The sequence below is a fragment of the Pecten maximus genome, chromosome 8 (assembly GCF_902652985.1).
Source record: "Pecten maximus chromosome 8, xPecMax1.1, whole genome shotgun sequence".
Classification (NCBI taxonomy): Eukaryota; Metazoa; Mollusca; class Bivalvia; order Pectinida; family Pectinidae; genus Pecten; species Pecten maximus.
Window position 1 is genome coordinate 26,771,959 of NC_047022.1, and position 15,298 is coordinate 26,787,256.

Genomic DNA, 15,298 nt, shown 5'->3' on the forward strand with positions numbered 1-15,298 from the left:
ATTAACATGCAACTAATGCCATTATTTATTTATTTATTTATCAATTTGTAAGCTTGGATCAATATGCCAAATTTGACAATATTATACATTCCAAATTATCCTGTACATTATCCTAGTAGTTCAAAAATACAATGTCATGTTCATTTTCTAGGTTTGAAGGAAAAAATTACAGATCAGATTTAAATTGATTCATTCATGTGAAATTATATATATTGCTGCTATTGTGTTCCAGACTGGTGTAAAACTTGCTGAATACCAGTTTATTTGACCTCTTGTTACACACGTCTGAATGACCAATATGATCTTGAAATCCTCAACGCTGGCATCATTTAACTCAAGTTCAGACGGTCCTGATTATGAGTTCAAGTCCATGTCTAGTTGCATTTTACCTTTCCTGTTGTGCTTGTTTGAGAGGAATGTTCCTTAAAAGCAATGTCCTTTGTTCCCCAAAACCATAATATACATGTACAGGTACATCTGTATATTATATCACTATATTTCTATAATGTCTGTTTTTTCTTAATACCTTCCTCAAATATGGCTAATTTGTTTCTGCTCAGTGACAGAGATAATTTTATGCAATTGATGGAAAATGAAGATATAATATTGACCAACCCATTGCCTATTTTTGGGATATAATTCATTGTAATTAATTAGAATACACATGTAAAATCTAGTTTATGAAAGAAATCAATCTATACCCTAATGTCAAACTACAATTGAACCACAACTTCATAATTTTTCGACATGTTTTATAATCATCAATGATATGCATTTGATTGATTAATGATAATGAGACTGACATGTGTTCCATAACAGTTGTATTGTAATTTGTTTCATCAACATGTAAACTAATGTGGCATTGCATGAAGAGAAAGATATATACCTGGTAATTGAAAATCTTGTATGTGGAACAAAGAGGTAGGTAATCACTGTATCAAGTGCAACATAATGTAATTATAATCATTAGATGTTCAAAAGTCTGGTCTGGGCTGTCATGGTTGTGCCCTTGGGCAAGACACTTCACCCTATAACTGCTCTTGATGGCATGCGACAGGCCTCCTGTATGTTGTTCGGTAAGGTAGTTGCCAACTACAACAAGGAGACTCCACCTTAAAATGACCCTGGCTGTCCACAGGACAATAAATGCAGCAAGCAAACAAGTCCCTTACCAGAAGCTAAAACAGGATTAAAATCTATAATTTGTCAAAGTTGAATTCCATCTGGTTATCATCAACTTTGCATCAATTTTGTTGCATAGTTTTCCTTTCTTTCCTGTCTACTTTATTTCCTTACAATTTAACTTTTTTCACCAACTGTTTTCTAGATCACACATGTACACGAGTCATTCCTTTGAACACAAAAACAGCAAAAAATATGTCCAGGGCCAGGCAATTTAAGGTGAGGCGCTATTGGTAAAATAAAGCATTTTTCCATTTTCTTACTAATATTTTTTTTCACCAATCTTTAGATTATGGATTGGTGAAAAAGTTAATAAGGTAAAACAAGAGGCCCATTAAGTAAGAAAAAGTAAACATGTTTTACATTACTACAATGGTAAAGTGAATCCCTGTGCCCCACCATAAATCCTGATCCATACTTTTCTTATCTTAAAATAATAAAGTGAAAAAAAAAAAAAAAAAAAAAATTAGTTGAAAACAAAATATAAGGCAATTTCATTTCACTATATGGGGTTCACTTCACCATAATGGTAGTGATCTGCAGTTCACTTAACTATGAGCTTTACTTGACCATGCTACACCTGTGTCATTGTCGAATGCCTGCTTCCTCCTTTGCAACACTAGAATATATTTTCCCTGTCTTCTCTACAATTAATTGCTTTGTCATATAATTATGTTAGATATTGATAAATATAGCTGTGGTATTAGGGTTCTTTTGCAAGAATGACCAAAACGTTCGTCGGTTCTAATTCCTTAACAAATATGGTCCCTGCAATGTTAAAAATACAAATATATATAAACGAACTTCGTACACGAACGCACCTGACCTATAGACAACTAGAACTGTCGCCAGGATGGCTGACTAATACCCCCGCAATCTGCACGAGTCAATGGTGAATTGGAACTGTCAATTAGAGGCTAACTAAGATAACCCAGTAATAAAGTGACCAGCTGCAACAGCAACCATAATTTTGAAAAAAAAGAAAGTGGCATGCACATCTACACATGGTCCTCTAACTTGTGTGAAGTTTCATTGAAATCCGCCCTTCGGTTTAGGAGGAGTTGTCCGGACAAACTTAAAGTTATGGTTCTTATCAGAAAACCTGTTTATAGTGACCAGTTGCCATAGCAACCATAATTTTGTGAAAAAAGTGGTATGCACATCTACCTATGGTCCTCTATATTTGTGTGAAGTTTCATTGAAATCAGCCCTTTGGTTGTAGGAGGAGTTGTCCGGACAAACTTAGTTATGGTTCTTATCAGAAAATCTGTTTATAGTGACCAGTTGCCATAGCAACCACAATTTTTTAAAAAAAAGTGGCATGCACATCTGCACATGGTCCTCTATATTTGTGTGAAGTTTCATTGAAATCGGCCCTTCTGTTTAGGAGGAGGTGTCCGGACAAACTTAAAGTTATGGTTCTTATCAGAAAATCTGTTTATAGTGACCAGTTGCCATAGCAACCATAATTTTGAGAAAAATAAAGTGGCATGCACATCCACAAATGATCATTAATATTTGTGTGAAGTTTCATCGGAATTGGCCCATCGGTTTAGGAGTTGTCCGGACAAAATGCGTCTACAGACAGACGGACAGACAACCTGATTCCAGTATACCACACACACACACACACCCCCCCCCCCCCCTAACTTCGTTGCGGGGGTATAATAAACACATACAAAACACTAGCGTGGGTTTCACACGGACTTACATACCCGCGCACACTGGCTGAATTATTACACGGTTCAGAAATATATTAACTGGTCTAGCTAATAAGGATAGTTAGAAATATGTATATAAACTGGCTATGAAATGTACTGAAACTATATCTAGGTTCGGCCCAGAATTATTAGAAAATACAATAATAACCGATACGGCATTATTTAATATAAAATATATAAAAATCCTATAGAATATAATAGCAATAATTAACAAAATATCACTAGCTGTACTCAGTGTACTCACCCTGCATATGGTGCTGGGGACCCGGCACAAAGTGTAGACAAAATAGCTATAGTGGTTTCGTAACCATGGCCAGACACCGTATGTATATGTGGACAGCTCCACGTCTGGCTGAGAAGTGCGGTAGAGAGAGAGTCGAGGGAAAGAAAGAAGGGAAGACGACGGGAAAAGAAATGCGCCCAAGTCATGACGCACGAGGTGTCCGTGGTCAGTCAGTCCAGTCACGAGACAACATGATTGACAGATACACAAACATTACGTCACACAATAACTTACATAGATAAAACGAAAGAAGCAATCACGTGATATCGCGTGTACGGCGGTACGGAGTGCGGATCATAGGAACATACATAATGTAATAAGATTCTAAGCACCAACAATGCGGAGCGCGGATTAACACAATGGATTGCATACATATATATAATATAGCAAACAAACACTGCTACAAACACCCCCCTGTTGAGAGATATGTTGCCCCCAACATATTCCTGGAGTGAAAGGATTAAACAAGAAAACAAATTTATTAATGCTCTGAAATCAAACATACAAGCTACATATATAATATATTACTAATCAACAACTAACTTAATGATTGCAGCTAGTAATCCCTCGGCACCAGGAGCTAGCAATCCTTCTGGAGCAAGTGACTACAAGTAGTCTGCTTTAATTATCCATGAACTATCCGTAGCCATAACATAATCACGGTACCGTTCCGGCTGTCGTCGTTCTCTTGTTGATCTCCTAAGTGTCGGTGACTGATCAGTAGACTGAACATCTATGGTACCGTTACTGTCCTCCTCCCCCCCACTTGCTTCAGACTCCTCGACCTCGGTTACATTGCCCTCAGTCTCGGATCCGGCAGTGGTTCCAACCGTTGTCGACTCACGGTCAGCATCCCCAGCATCACCATCATCAACACTCTCCGAAGTGTTGGGTTGATCCTGTGTCCTTGGAGTCACCGGTATCCAGTATCCACCTTCTTCGTCGCTATCACTGGTTTCACTCTCCGTCCGTTCATCCACAGATGGGCTCTGTGGCGGTGGAGGCTGGCACCTGAGACCGGATCTGGGTGTCGGTCTTGGCTTTGGCATGGGAATAAAATTTTCATCTGGTCTTGGAGTGGAGTCCAAGTATCCAATAGGCAAAAGTAGATTTCGGTGAAGTGTTCGCTTTCTTCCTTCCCCGTTTTCTTTCCTCACCACAAAAACTGGCATGTCTGGGTTTGGCTGGTCAAGCACGACGCAGACATCTTCCTCCCATCTGTCGGCTAGTTTATGCTTACCATCAAAAGCTACGACTTTTACTAACACGCGGTCCCCGGTGCTGACACAAGCTCCGCAAACTCGTTGATCATATCCGTCTTTCTGTCGTTGCTGGGCAGTTGTTACATTTGTTGTCGCTATGCCGTATAAATATTGAAGGCGCTTCCTAAGATCTTCCACATACTTGGTTGACGAACCCTTTCCCTTGTTTGTTTCTCCTATGTTGAAAGCTAGATCTATGGGTAGACGGGGTTCACGGCCGAACATCAGGTAAAATGGAGAAAAACCTGTGGCGTCACTCCTTGTGGCATTGTAAGCATGCACCAGTGTGGCGACATAGGCTTTCCAATCCCTCTTCTGGTCTTTCTCGAGTGTACCCAACATGCTTAGCAGAGTCCTATTGAAGCGCTCACACTGACCATTTCCTTGCGGATGGTATGGGGTGGTCCTTGATTGGCTGATCCCCGCGAGCTTATATAAATCTTTCATAAGGTTACTCTGGAAGTTGGCTCCCTGATCAGAATGTATCCTACAGGGCATCTCGTAATGGACGATGAATTGATTGAATAAAGCTTCTGCCGTTGTCTTTGATGTCTGGTTTTTTGTAGGTACTGCCACTGCATACCTGGTGAAGTGGTCCGTAATCACTAAAATATGCTGGAAGTTTCCTTTTGATGGCTCCAACGTCAATAAATCCATGTTTACTAGTTCCAAGGGCTGTGTAGTTGTCACGGATACCATAGGTGCTCTTTCGTTGGTAGGGGATTTCCTTCGAAGGCACCTTGAGCGTTCGCCGTTGTGAGGAAGGCTTTGGGTTCTGTTCCCTAGCCGAGACATACCAGAGTCTTTAAAAATGGTAGTTGCTACTCCTGCTTAGCGCTCAGCATATTTGGAGTGGGACGACTGGTTCGCCCGTTGTCAGTATAATGTGACCGGGTGGGGTGTCCTGCTGGGTGTCTTCGGCGGTATGCTTCAGTGAGGTAGCACTATAAATCGGCAAAAGTTCCGGCCTATCACAAGGAGACTGAACACGAACATACCGCAGCCTCCCAAAACACACATACGCACTCACCACACGCATGCATGTCGCACGCACGGGAGGCCGTCCTTAAATGACCTTAGCTGTTAATAGGACGTTAAACAAAATAAACCAAACCAAACCAAAAGCACCTTGGACAACCTGTAATCCATTGTTCGATGTCAGCACCCATGGATGGCCAGTAGAATCGGTCCTTACATAAGGAGGTGGCACGGCTGATTCCGAGATGACCCATCTTGTTGGGCCTAAAATAAAAAATTAATTGTTTGCTGCTGCCGCCCTACCCAAAAAAAATGGTCCCGCTGGAATTATTTTTTTACGTTTTTTTCGGTCATTTTTTTTTTATAAATCGTCATTTCCGGATTCCGGATTTACCGGATTCGTTTCGGTTTTAGTTTTGACTCTTCGTCGCTCAAACGCTTTATAATAGCGAGTTGTTAAAGCGTGCAAAGCACCTTGCTGACGTTGTGGGCTCGGAGCCGCCATGGACGTCGCTACGCTAAAACGAAAGTTGGCTGCAGTCAGCAATGATTACGTATCGCTGTGCTGTAGTTTGGTGTATGAAGGAGAACCAGATATGCATAAACATAACAAGAACAACTATATTATGGAGTTTGGTGTCGGGGACACGTGGAATGAAGTGCTTGATGAGCTATTACATACCGGCACACACTCGCCGTCACTGCCGGGGAAAACAGATGTGGTTGAGTTATCTCTTGCGGCAAAAAACTCGATCACTGTCTTCCACCCCCATATGGATGAGGCTATCGAGGTAGCCCAAAACCTCGACAACACTTTGAAATATGCGACTTTTAAAGTGATCAAATCTACCACAACAACAGAATCCGAGAGTAACCCGACTAGTACTAGTAAAAGGAACGCCTTCAGTGTCCTGATGTCGTCAGCGACCGAATTGTCGAAATTTGCGAAACACAAGGATGCTACAGGGCAAAAATTCACAGGTAAGTCACATTTTGTGGTAGAGGTTAGCCTACAAAATGTAAACATGCAAAAGACTAACCTCAGTGTATTATTGTTCTCTGATATTTTTTTTAAAAAGTAGTTTGAATCAATATATTGAAGCATCAACTTTAATATTAATGTGTATCTACTGTGTCGGAGTTTTAGAATTTTTTCGTCCTTTGTTTAAAGGTTTAACATGCGAAGGGTGGGTGGGGGTGTACAATGTATCGTGTAAAGAGAGGTCCTTTTTAATATATAATTATAAGAACCTATGAAGAAACCGAGATGCACATATTAAAATGATAAATGGACTTTAATTTGAATATAGTGAAGGTACCTTGTCTGAAGATTTGGATCTCTATGTCGACCGATTGTTTTAAAATTTACGACTTAATTATTAATTAAATTCTGTACTTTAATTTGACAATTTGTGGTCTGATGTGTATCGACGGGCGTATTATGCATCCGTGTACGGTGCTGTTGTTAATATATTCGTATTTACAGTTTGATATTTTCAATATCTTTCAGAAAAAGATCGGATGTGTAATGATGTTGTCGATGCTTTGGCGAAAGACGATGTAAAGTTTCCCGCCACAATGTCCGATGCTGTGATCAGAAAAAATGTTGATGCTATAACGAATGCCTTGTGGTATGTGGATGGCTGCCTTGGACAGGAGAAACTTGTGTCAAGGAACAAGACAGAGTTTGGCATGCTTAAAAGGTATTATACAAATACTATTAATCTTAATTGACTCAGACTTTCAAAAGAAAATGTTCAAAGGGTACATTGGCTTTTTTACCATCGTTTCCTAATTGCAACTCAAGATTATTAGTCTCCCACTGTTTGGAAAACGGGGGGACTATAGGTTTCCTCTCCGTCCGTCTGTCTGTCCTGTCACACAACAGTTTCCCGGACTTATTTTCGTTGTGCTTAAAGATATTGAGCTGCAAATTGGTATGTGACTTTGTCATAAGGACTTACTCAAGTTCAAGTTTTAGAGGGATCGACCCCTTTTTGACAGAAGTTATTATTTTAATTTCCCCCTCTAAAGGTCACTTGACTTCATATACACTAAAATCTTTGATTACCAACTGGAAATATTAGATGCAAGTCAACGAATATCTACTAGTAATGTCGTAGAACACTGAGTTTATTTACTTAATAAATATTTAACCAAGAAGAATTAGGAGTTTTAAAAACAGAAATTTAAAACTAATACAATATAATATGTGTCAGACCGAAACATATAAATATTTTACAAAAAAATGTTGTTTTAAACCGAATTTTCTTAATTTCTAAATTGTCAAAACCAGTAAATATGTTTTCAAATTAATTTACAGCTTCCTGACCACTTTCACGGGCTATAATGACCCCAAACGGAAGAAGCAGAAGGTCCAAATGCTATCTGCAGAATCCCTAAGGTTGCACAGCTCCATACTATTTGGAGTTTTGGCATCTCCATATACAGCACAATGGGGAAAGATGAAGGACACCCTCAGTAAATTTGCCCTATGTATGAGTTCATACTCTGATTTTTTATTGAAGTCCAATGAAGAACAAAAGCACAGGCAACGGTTGGATCATCCGGTCAGGGAAGTAGCGCAGCATGCATTCTTACAGGAAGTAGAAGCAGTCGACACAGTTCCAAATCAGTACCGTCAGCTGGATTCTATCCTTGGCCAGCTTGGCTTTTATGAGTATCTCTACTTTGACGAGGAAATTCACGCTTCAGTCTCCTTCCGGAACACGTTCGAGCGCCTTATCTTTACACGGCACATCCAACTATCCTTCCCTATTAACATTCTGCGGTATGATCCAGGAGGTTCTTGTAGTGCCACCATATTTCTTTGGAAAGTGTCTAAAGACAGGGGTCTGAGTCAGGTGATGAATGAGGCAATTAAAGTTGTACATCACTTAAAACCAAGGTTACCGGAATACCACACAAGGAGGATGAGGACGGATTTTGTTCACAGGTACTGCAATCTTCACGATGTCACAATTCCAAAGCATGTACTTCGTGCCATATATGCCGAGACTACGTTGGATGCCACTTCAGACCAAAATCCCGCAATGGATGCAAGGGTGAGACAAGCATTGCTCTCTGAGGATTCTGATCTTGTTTTGGATATGCGCCACTTGAATAAAGGACGACCTGGTGATACGTTTCAGGTTTTTTATGACATCCTTGCAGCAAAAGTTGAAGAAATGTGTGCTGCAGACGAGCGCCGACATAATATTGAGCACATGTCAGCATACATCTCAGTCAGGGACCTCATTGAAGATGTGAAGAAGGTGCTGGAACCAGACACTCCCATTCCCAGCGAGTCTTCCGTATTGTTTGCTTTTGCACCAAAAAATGCATATCTCCACACAGCAAAGCTATACAAGTCCAAGGTGCCATTACAGTTTAAGATACAGACGCGACAACTGAGACTTTCACACCAAGATGATCACTACTGCGCAGCACAGTACAAATACATGCGTCACTTTGCACACCAGTTTAGAGACCACGTGACTTTCCTCAGCATCGATGATAAATCAAAGATTGACTTGGGAGAGCCCGGGCAGCATGTGACTACTGGCGTCCGAGGGAAAAAGAGCATTGTGCCCGCTGCTTCCCAGCTCTCTGCCCTTGATCACGACATTTCAAGCAAAGGGTCCATCACACCATCCGTGTGTTTGAATGTAGCGATTCCAGAGGAAAGGGATGGGTCATTCTACACAGGTTCGGTGACGGTGACATACAAGGACGCAATTTTTCAGGCAAGTAGCCCGTTCCGCCATGTTGCGGAGATGCAAACCATGTTACAGTCGAGGGGACAGGAGGTAAACCCAATTCTTATGATCTTCTCTGACGGAGGCCCCGACCACAGACTCACCTACCACTCAGTCAAGCTGTCACTAATAGTTTTATTCAAAAATCTAGATCTGGACCTGCTTGTGGCAGGGAGAACAGCCCCAGGCCATTCCTGGTTGAATCCAGTCGAGCGGATCATGTCTACCTTGAACCTGGCTTTCCAAAATGCAGCCATTGCAAGAGAAGAATGTGATGGGGACATTGAACAAGTTCTGAGAAGCGCGAACTCGATGGCGGAGATAAGAAAGAAATCTGAGAAAGTCCCAGCTCTGAAACCGGCATGGCTGGAATCACTGCAACCGATTATCTCGGTCTTGCGAGAACGTACTGAGAGGTTATCACTAAAAGGAACACCATTCCAATGTCGGGATGCCTCTAGTGACGAACTAGTTAAAGCGGTGGAGCACCAGATCCGGGATGATATAGACCAGCAGATTATGACTGGAAAATACACACAGAAGGACCTGTCTTCCAAACAAGGTACATTGTATATCTGAAAAGTTAAGTATTCTTGCCAACAAAAATAAAAATTTCACACATTTCACATTCACACATATTATTAGGTCATCTTGACCTTTCAGGTCAGATGACCTAATAATATGGTTAAATGTGTGAAATTTTTATTTTTGTTGGCAAGAATACTTAACATTTATTGTCATCGTGTTTCGTCCGCCGTCGTGCGTCGTCTGTCGTGCGTAAACTTTTCACATTTTGAATTTCTCAAGTTCCACCAGTGGGATTGACTTACGACCTTTTAATACTATGACGTCGATTTATGTTTTTAAAAGTATTAATTCAAATTGTTAAAGGTAATTTTTCCCCATTTTGTTGCTTTATTTATAAATAAAAACATTTTGGTATAGATCTGTACTGTATATATAAAATCTTTATATATTTTAGACTATCAACAGTTCCTGAAAACCCACTGCATCCAGCGACAGTATTTGTTTCAAATACGAAAGTGTGAAAACCCTACATGCTGTACACCAAAACGATGTCCCCAGACCGAAATACCTGCAGTGCCAGACCCTGTCCTGTCCCAGGACAAAGCCCACTTCAAGCCTTTGGAGGCAGTGATTGGCCAGGCAACCACAGATGAGGATCGTCCATCTGCCTTAAACAAAACTGTAGCTGCAGTGGCAGAGGAGCTTCAGGTATTTGTTCGACAATGTGTTATATTTATTTTAATAAAGTTACCTAAAGCCTTTATACACTGAGTGATAATATTAAATCTGTTTTAATGGTGTAAGAATATAATTATTATGTAGTATTTGTTTTAATGCAGAAAGAAAAATCAATATTTAATATTTTATTTTTGAAATAGAATGTCTGGACAAAATGTACAAATTAAAGAATGTTTAAAAAAATCTTTAAGCAGTAATTTTATTTTTTTTAATTGAATTTAATTAATAAATATATGCATTTGATATACTGGTATGTATAATGTAAGTGTATTATAATAAATATATGCATGTTGTTTTAAAAAGGGAACCAAGAACAGTCAGCTAACTGCACAGAATGTACGGCGTACCGTCACCTGCACTGACTGCAGAAAGCCCCGCTGCATTTATGCAAAAAAGCAGCTATCACTGAGGGAGTCCAGGAGCCTGACGAGACTTCTAGAAAGGCATGATTATTCGTGTGGGGCATTACTGACACCAGATGGTAAATATTTAATCCCAAATTACCTCCTGCAGGAAACTGGCAGACAAGTTGAAGTATATTTAATAATCAAAATTTAATACTTTAATACTTAGTAGGTAAATGTTAATTTTAAGCTCAAAATTAATAAATTAAATGTATTGTAAAAGGATTTCATCTTTAATAGTATGCATTTGCAAATTATTTCACTGTGAAGTATCCATCATTATTTAATTTCAGGTGATGCTTTGCAAGGTATGGTGTTCGTCAAGTTGCAACTAGCCTGCAACACCCACATCGAATTTGCATACTATGCTACAGGATTTGCCACAAGGAAAGACGTGTGTTGTCACTGCGCTGTTGATGGAGTACAGCGAGATGCCAACTTGCTCAAACAGTATCGTGTTGTTCTGCCTGTTTGTGCGGATTGTTTATTGGCAGGCAAAGACAGTGTGAAAAGGAATCCAATAAAAAATTGAAATATTCAGATAGGCAGGTAGCCCGTTCCGCCTGGCATGTTGCGGAGATGCAAACCTGGCAGATGCAGGCGAGGGGGCAGGAAGTTGAAACCCCATTCTAACGATTTTGTCTGACAGAGTCCTCGACTACAGACTCGCCTTTATATAGTACTACTCGGTACCACTGGTTGAATTCAGTCGAGCAGATCATGTCCACCCTGACCTGTCCTTTTGTTAATTTTGTATTAATGACAATTTGTCTGTTTATGAAATATTGTATAACAGATACATAGTAACATACACAGTATCAATACTTAGTAGGGGTGGGCAATATATTGCACTTACAGTATTTTTCTTGCAATACTATATAGCAATGTGATTTTGAATTTTGTTCTAGTCATTTTAATGTTGTTTAAGTACAATTATTAACTAATTATTTAGAAATAATGTTATAGCAAAAGTATATCAGCCAAATTAAACTTGTTTGCTGTGATAATTTTTAGGGATAGATAGATACAGTTTGTCATTTTTAAATTTGTCATTGAAACTTGATTACCTGATGTTTTATTATATCTGTCCGTTTTCCTGTACATTTTTGTAACATGTTAAATCGACAAAATTTCTTAACATATCGCAATATGCCCCCAAATATTGCAATATGAACATTGCTTGCAATACCCACACTATCAAAAATCCATTCCAATTTCTCATATCGTGTCATTTTCAGTTTTGTTGTGTTTTAACATATTTTTGTATTTTTATATTTTTGTGCAATACCCACACTATCAATATCTACTAGTCCAGATCTAAAAAAAATCCATTCCATCCAATGTCATTATTAACAATTTTCTCATATCGTGTCATTTTCAGTTTTGTTGTGTTTTAACATATTTTTATGTTTTTGTATTTTTATATTTTTTGTGCAATACCCACACTATCAATATCTACTAGTCCAGATCTAAAAAAAAAAATCCATTCCATCCAATGTCATTATTAACAATTTTCTCATATCGTGTCAACTTCAGTTTTGTTGTGTTTTAACATATTTTTGTGTTCAATGAGATTTCAATTTATTAATTCAAGTGTTAAATAAAATTGTTCAATTATTTAAGTTATATATATATGTGTGTGTTATTATTTAAACACTAGCTGGAACCCCCAGGTTGCTTGAACATCCTGGCTAAATGATTCATATGATATATGGTACATGTACATTTGAAAAAGACATCATATCTGACACTCACCATGCATATATATGTTACAAAGCCAGCTAGCATTAAGCAGAGGATGTCAGATTAAGAACCAAAGGGTGCATTGTTAAAGATAAGTGGCAATACAGTGCGCATGTAGTAACCAATCTACCAAGAAAAACATCCAGGGTAAATATAACACATAGACAATCAAGTTTTCAAGTTTTTATTCAAACTTTAGGCATTAAGCCCATCAGTACAATCGGGACAATACATTTGTACCTTTAACACACTACACTACATGTCCACATGATGTTTCAGTTGTTTTGTAATATTTCACAAAATTATGCTATAAAATGTCTCAACTTAAAAAAAAAAAAAAAAAAAAAAACCTACCTACCCACTCCTAGAAGGGGTGGGTAGGCAACAGCAAACAAAGAATTTTTTAATGATGGCCTTGTGTATGCTGTGGAGAACAAAGGCTACAAGTTCCTGTGGCACAACGACTTGCAACTTTCCTCCCCCTTCTCCCTGTGTTTCTCTGTATAGTATTCCTTCTTTAACCCTCAAAGTGCTGTACTGGCGGTACAGTTGTGGACTCAGGCGACTGAAGGCATGGTCTCCTTTGTAGGTTTATGGCCTTTAAGGACAAATTCCAGGCGAAGTCCTAGGACGGGGTCTCGTCTCTGGGAGGTCCTCAAGTCCTGATGGCAAATGTCGTCCATGCTAACCATCTGTGTCCAGTAGCGTCCAACTTGGCACTCGTCAACACATAAGTCAGTGGGTTGTTGTCGGTTAGTACTGTGAATCGATGGTGGTATAAGAAGTCACGAAATTTCTCCGATACTGCCCATTTCAGTGCCAGGAACTCCAGTTTATGGGCGGGGTAGTTCCTCTCTGAGCGGGATAGGCCTCGGCTGGCATAGGCGATAACTTTCAGGCCTTCCTCCTGTTGTTGATATAATATGGCACCAAGCCCCTGGTGGCTCGCATCTGTGTGTAACTCAAAAGGCTTCTGGTAATCTGGATAGGCTAGTACAGGTGGTGAGGAGAGCGCGTCCTTAACCCTCTAGTGCCCGGACCTTGAAGAAATCTTTTAAGAATTCTAATATTTGAATTCCTTGCTTGGACCGAAGTGTTATAAAAGAATTAACATAAAAAAACCATCAAAATTATTTTTTTGTATATTTTTTATGACGTCTCATATATGAGACATGGGGCATTAGGGGAGTCGTGTATCATATATGATACATTTTTATTTTAAGGCTAGAATTATAATTGACATCAACTAAACACTAAGAAATAGTCAGAAACATGTTTATTAAACAATTTAACCAAAAAAACACAATTAAAACATTAATTTCAACTTTTTAAACAATTTTGTTTCATATTATGATACATAATCATTTATAATGAAACATATCATTATTCGGGTCACAGAAATGTTTGATCGGTTTGTTAAACAGTTCAAACTACCTAACAACATTGCATTCTGCAATTTTAAACCACGAACCATGGAATTTCGCTGCGTTAGTGGTCTGGTAACCACTGTCACTGTTATATATGGAAAGTAAGGAAACAGTTCCTATATCGGTTAAAGCACAGATACATGCCGCACTTGACGCACTTTACATAGGTAAGGCTGTCACAGGAAGCCATTCTGCACCTATTCCTGCTGCTTGACCACTCGGGAAATTGTTTTGTTCTGTCCTGTCTGACAACATCAATCGGCCTCTTTTTTGGAAGATTGTGATTTTTTTTTTTGGTGAAAGTGGAGACAACACAGGGCGTCCGCACTTTGCTTTCACGTTGACTAGGGCCTCTGCAATGCTGCTAAGGAGGTCGGATAACTTCATTGGTTTCTTCTTGAGTGATACACAGTGGCGTTTGTACCACAGCCAGGCATTGACACCGGCTACCATGACTGTGTGCCAGAAAATGTACATGTACCATCTTCTGAATTTCAACTTGTATTTGTACAGACTAGTGAGAGAGTCCATAAGATCAACTCCGCCCATGAAAGCGTTGTACGTCTGGATGATCGCTGGCCTGTCAGTCTGTAGGTATACTTTTGAGGCTTTGTCCCACCTCCTGACCTGTCCAACCGGTTCAACACCAACAAAGGAAGAAACTATATCAACACACTTGTTGTCATACCAGCGCACTGCTACAATGTTGCTTGTGGCTTCTACTTTACACTCATTTGATCCGGGCCCTTCTTTTCGTAGTTCCTTTTCAGTTTTGAACGAACAGTTTTTCAACCTGTTTGCTCTTACTGTACCCACGAACAGTAGTGATCTGTTTAATAACGCCTCACCAATGCCATAGACGTGAAAAAGTTGTCGGCGAATACTTTGTAGTTTTTTCCTTGTGCAAGCGTGTCTGTAAGTTTTAAAACCACGTCGCCTCAAACACCGATGGAATTTTCTGTCGGCTTGTCATATTTTCCTTGGTAAACATCAAAGTCATACAGTATCCCAAACGACCCAGCCCTTCCCCACATTTTGAATCCCCATGGGTTAGGCTTTCCACGTATGTATTGCTTTAGCGAAGATTTCCCTTTGAAAGAAACCATGATATCGTCAACGGAATGGTTTTCCTCGGGTGGAACTTGTAAACAGCTTTCCCGCAAATCCTTTAGCCATGGTCGTAACTTCTAGAGTTTGTCTCCCTTTTCCTCCTGGCTTACAATGAGGTTATCTGTAAAGTGAAGGAGGGAGGCCAACTTCTCGAATCTGTTTCT

General features: G+C 39.5%; 1 protein-coding gene across 1 annotated transcript; it reads left to right on the plus strand.

Annotated features, from left to right (window-relative positions):
• The first annotated feature begins 5,692 nt into the window (after positions 1–5,692).
• Positions 5,693–11,526, plus strand: LOC117333692. The gene is made up of 6 exons (XM_033893111.1): positions 5,693–6,407; positions 6,937–7,129; positions 7,750–9,746; positions 10,167–10,420; positions 10,754–10,931; positions 11,148–11,526. Exons 1-6 carry the CDS (start codon positions 5,930–5,932, stop codon positions 11,384–11,386), a joined length of 3,339 nt encoding a protein of 1,112 aa, XP_033749002.1. The 5' UTR covers positions 5,693–5,929; the 3' UTR covers positions 11,387–11,526.
• Positions 11,527–15,298: the final 3,772 nt, after the last annotated feature.

Bases quoted from the DNA above. Each gene is read 5' to 3' on its own strand.
- LOC117333692 (XM_033893111.1), top strand. From the start codon at position 5,930: ATGGACGTCGCTACGCTAAAACGAAAGTTGGCTGCAGTCAGCAATGAT. The intron at 9,747-10,166 runs GTACATTGTATA...TATATATTTTAG, and splicing joins GGACCTGTCTTCCAAACAAG to ACTATCAACAGTTCCTGAAA. The intron at 10,421-10,753 runs GTATTTGTTCGA...TGTTTTAAAAAG, and splicing joins CAGTGGCAGAGGAGCTTCAG to GGAACCAAGAACAGTCAGCT.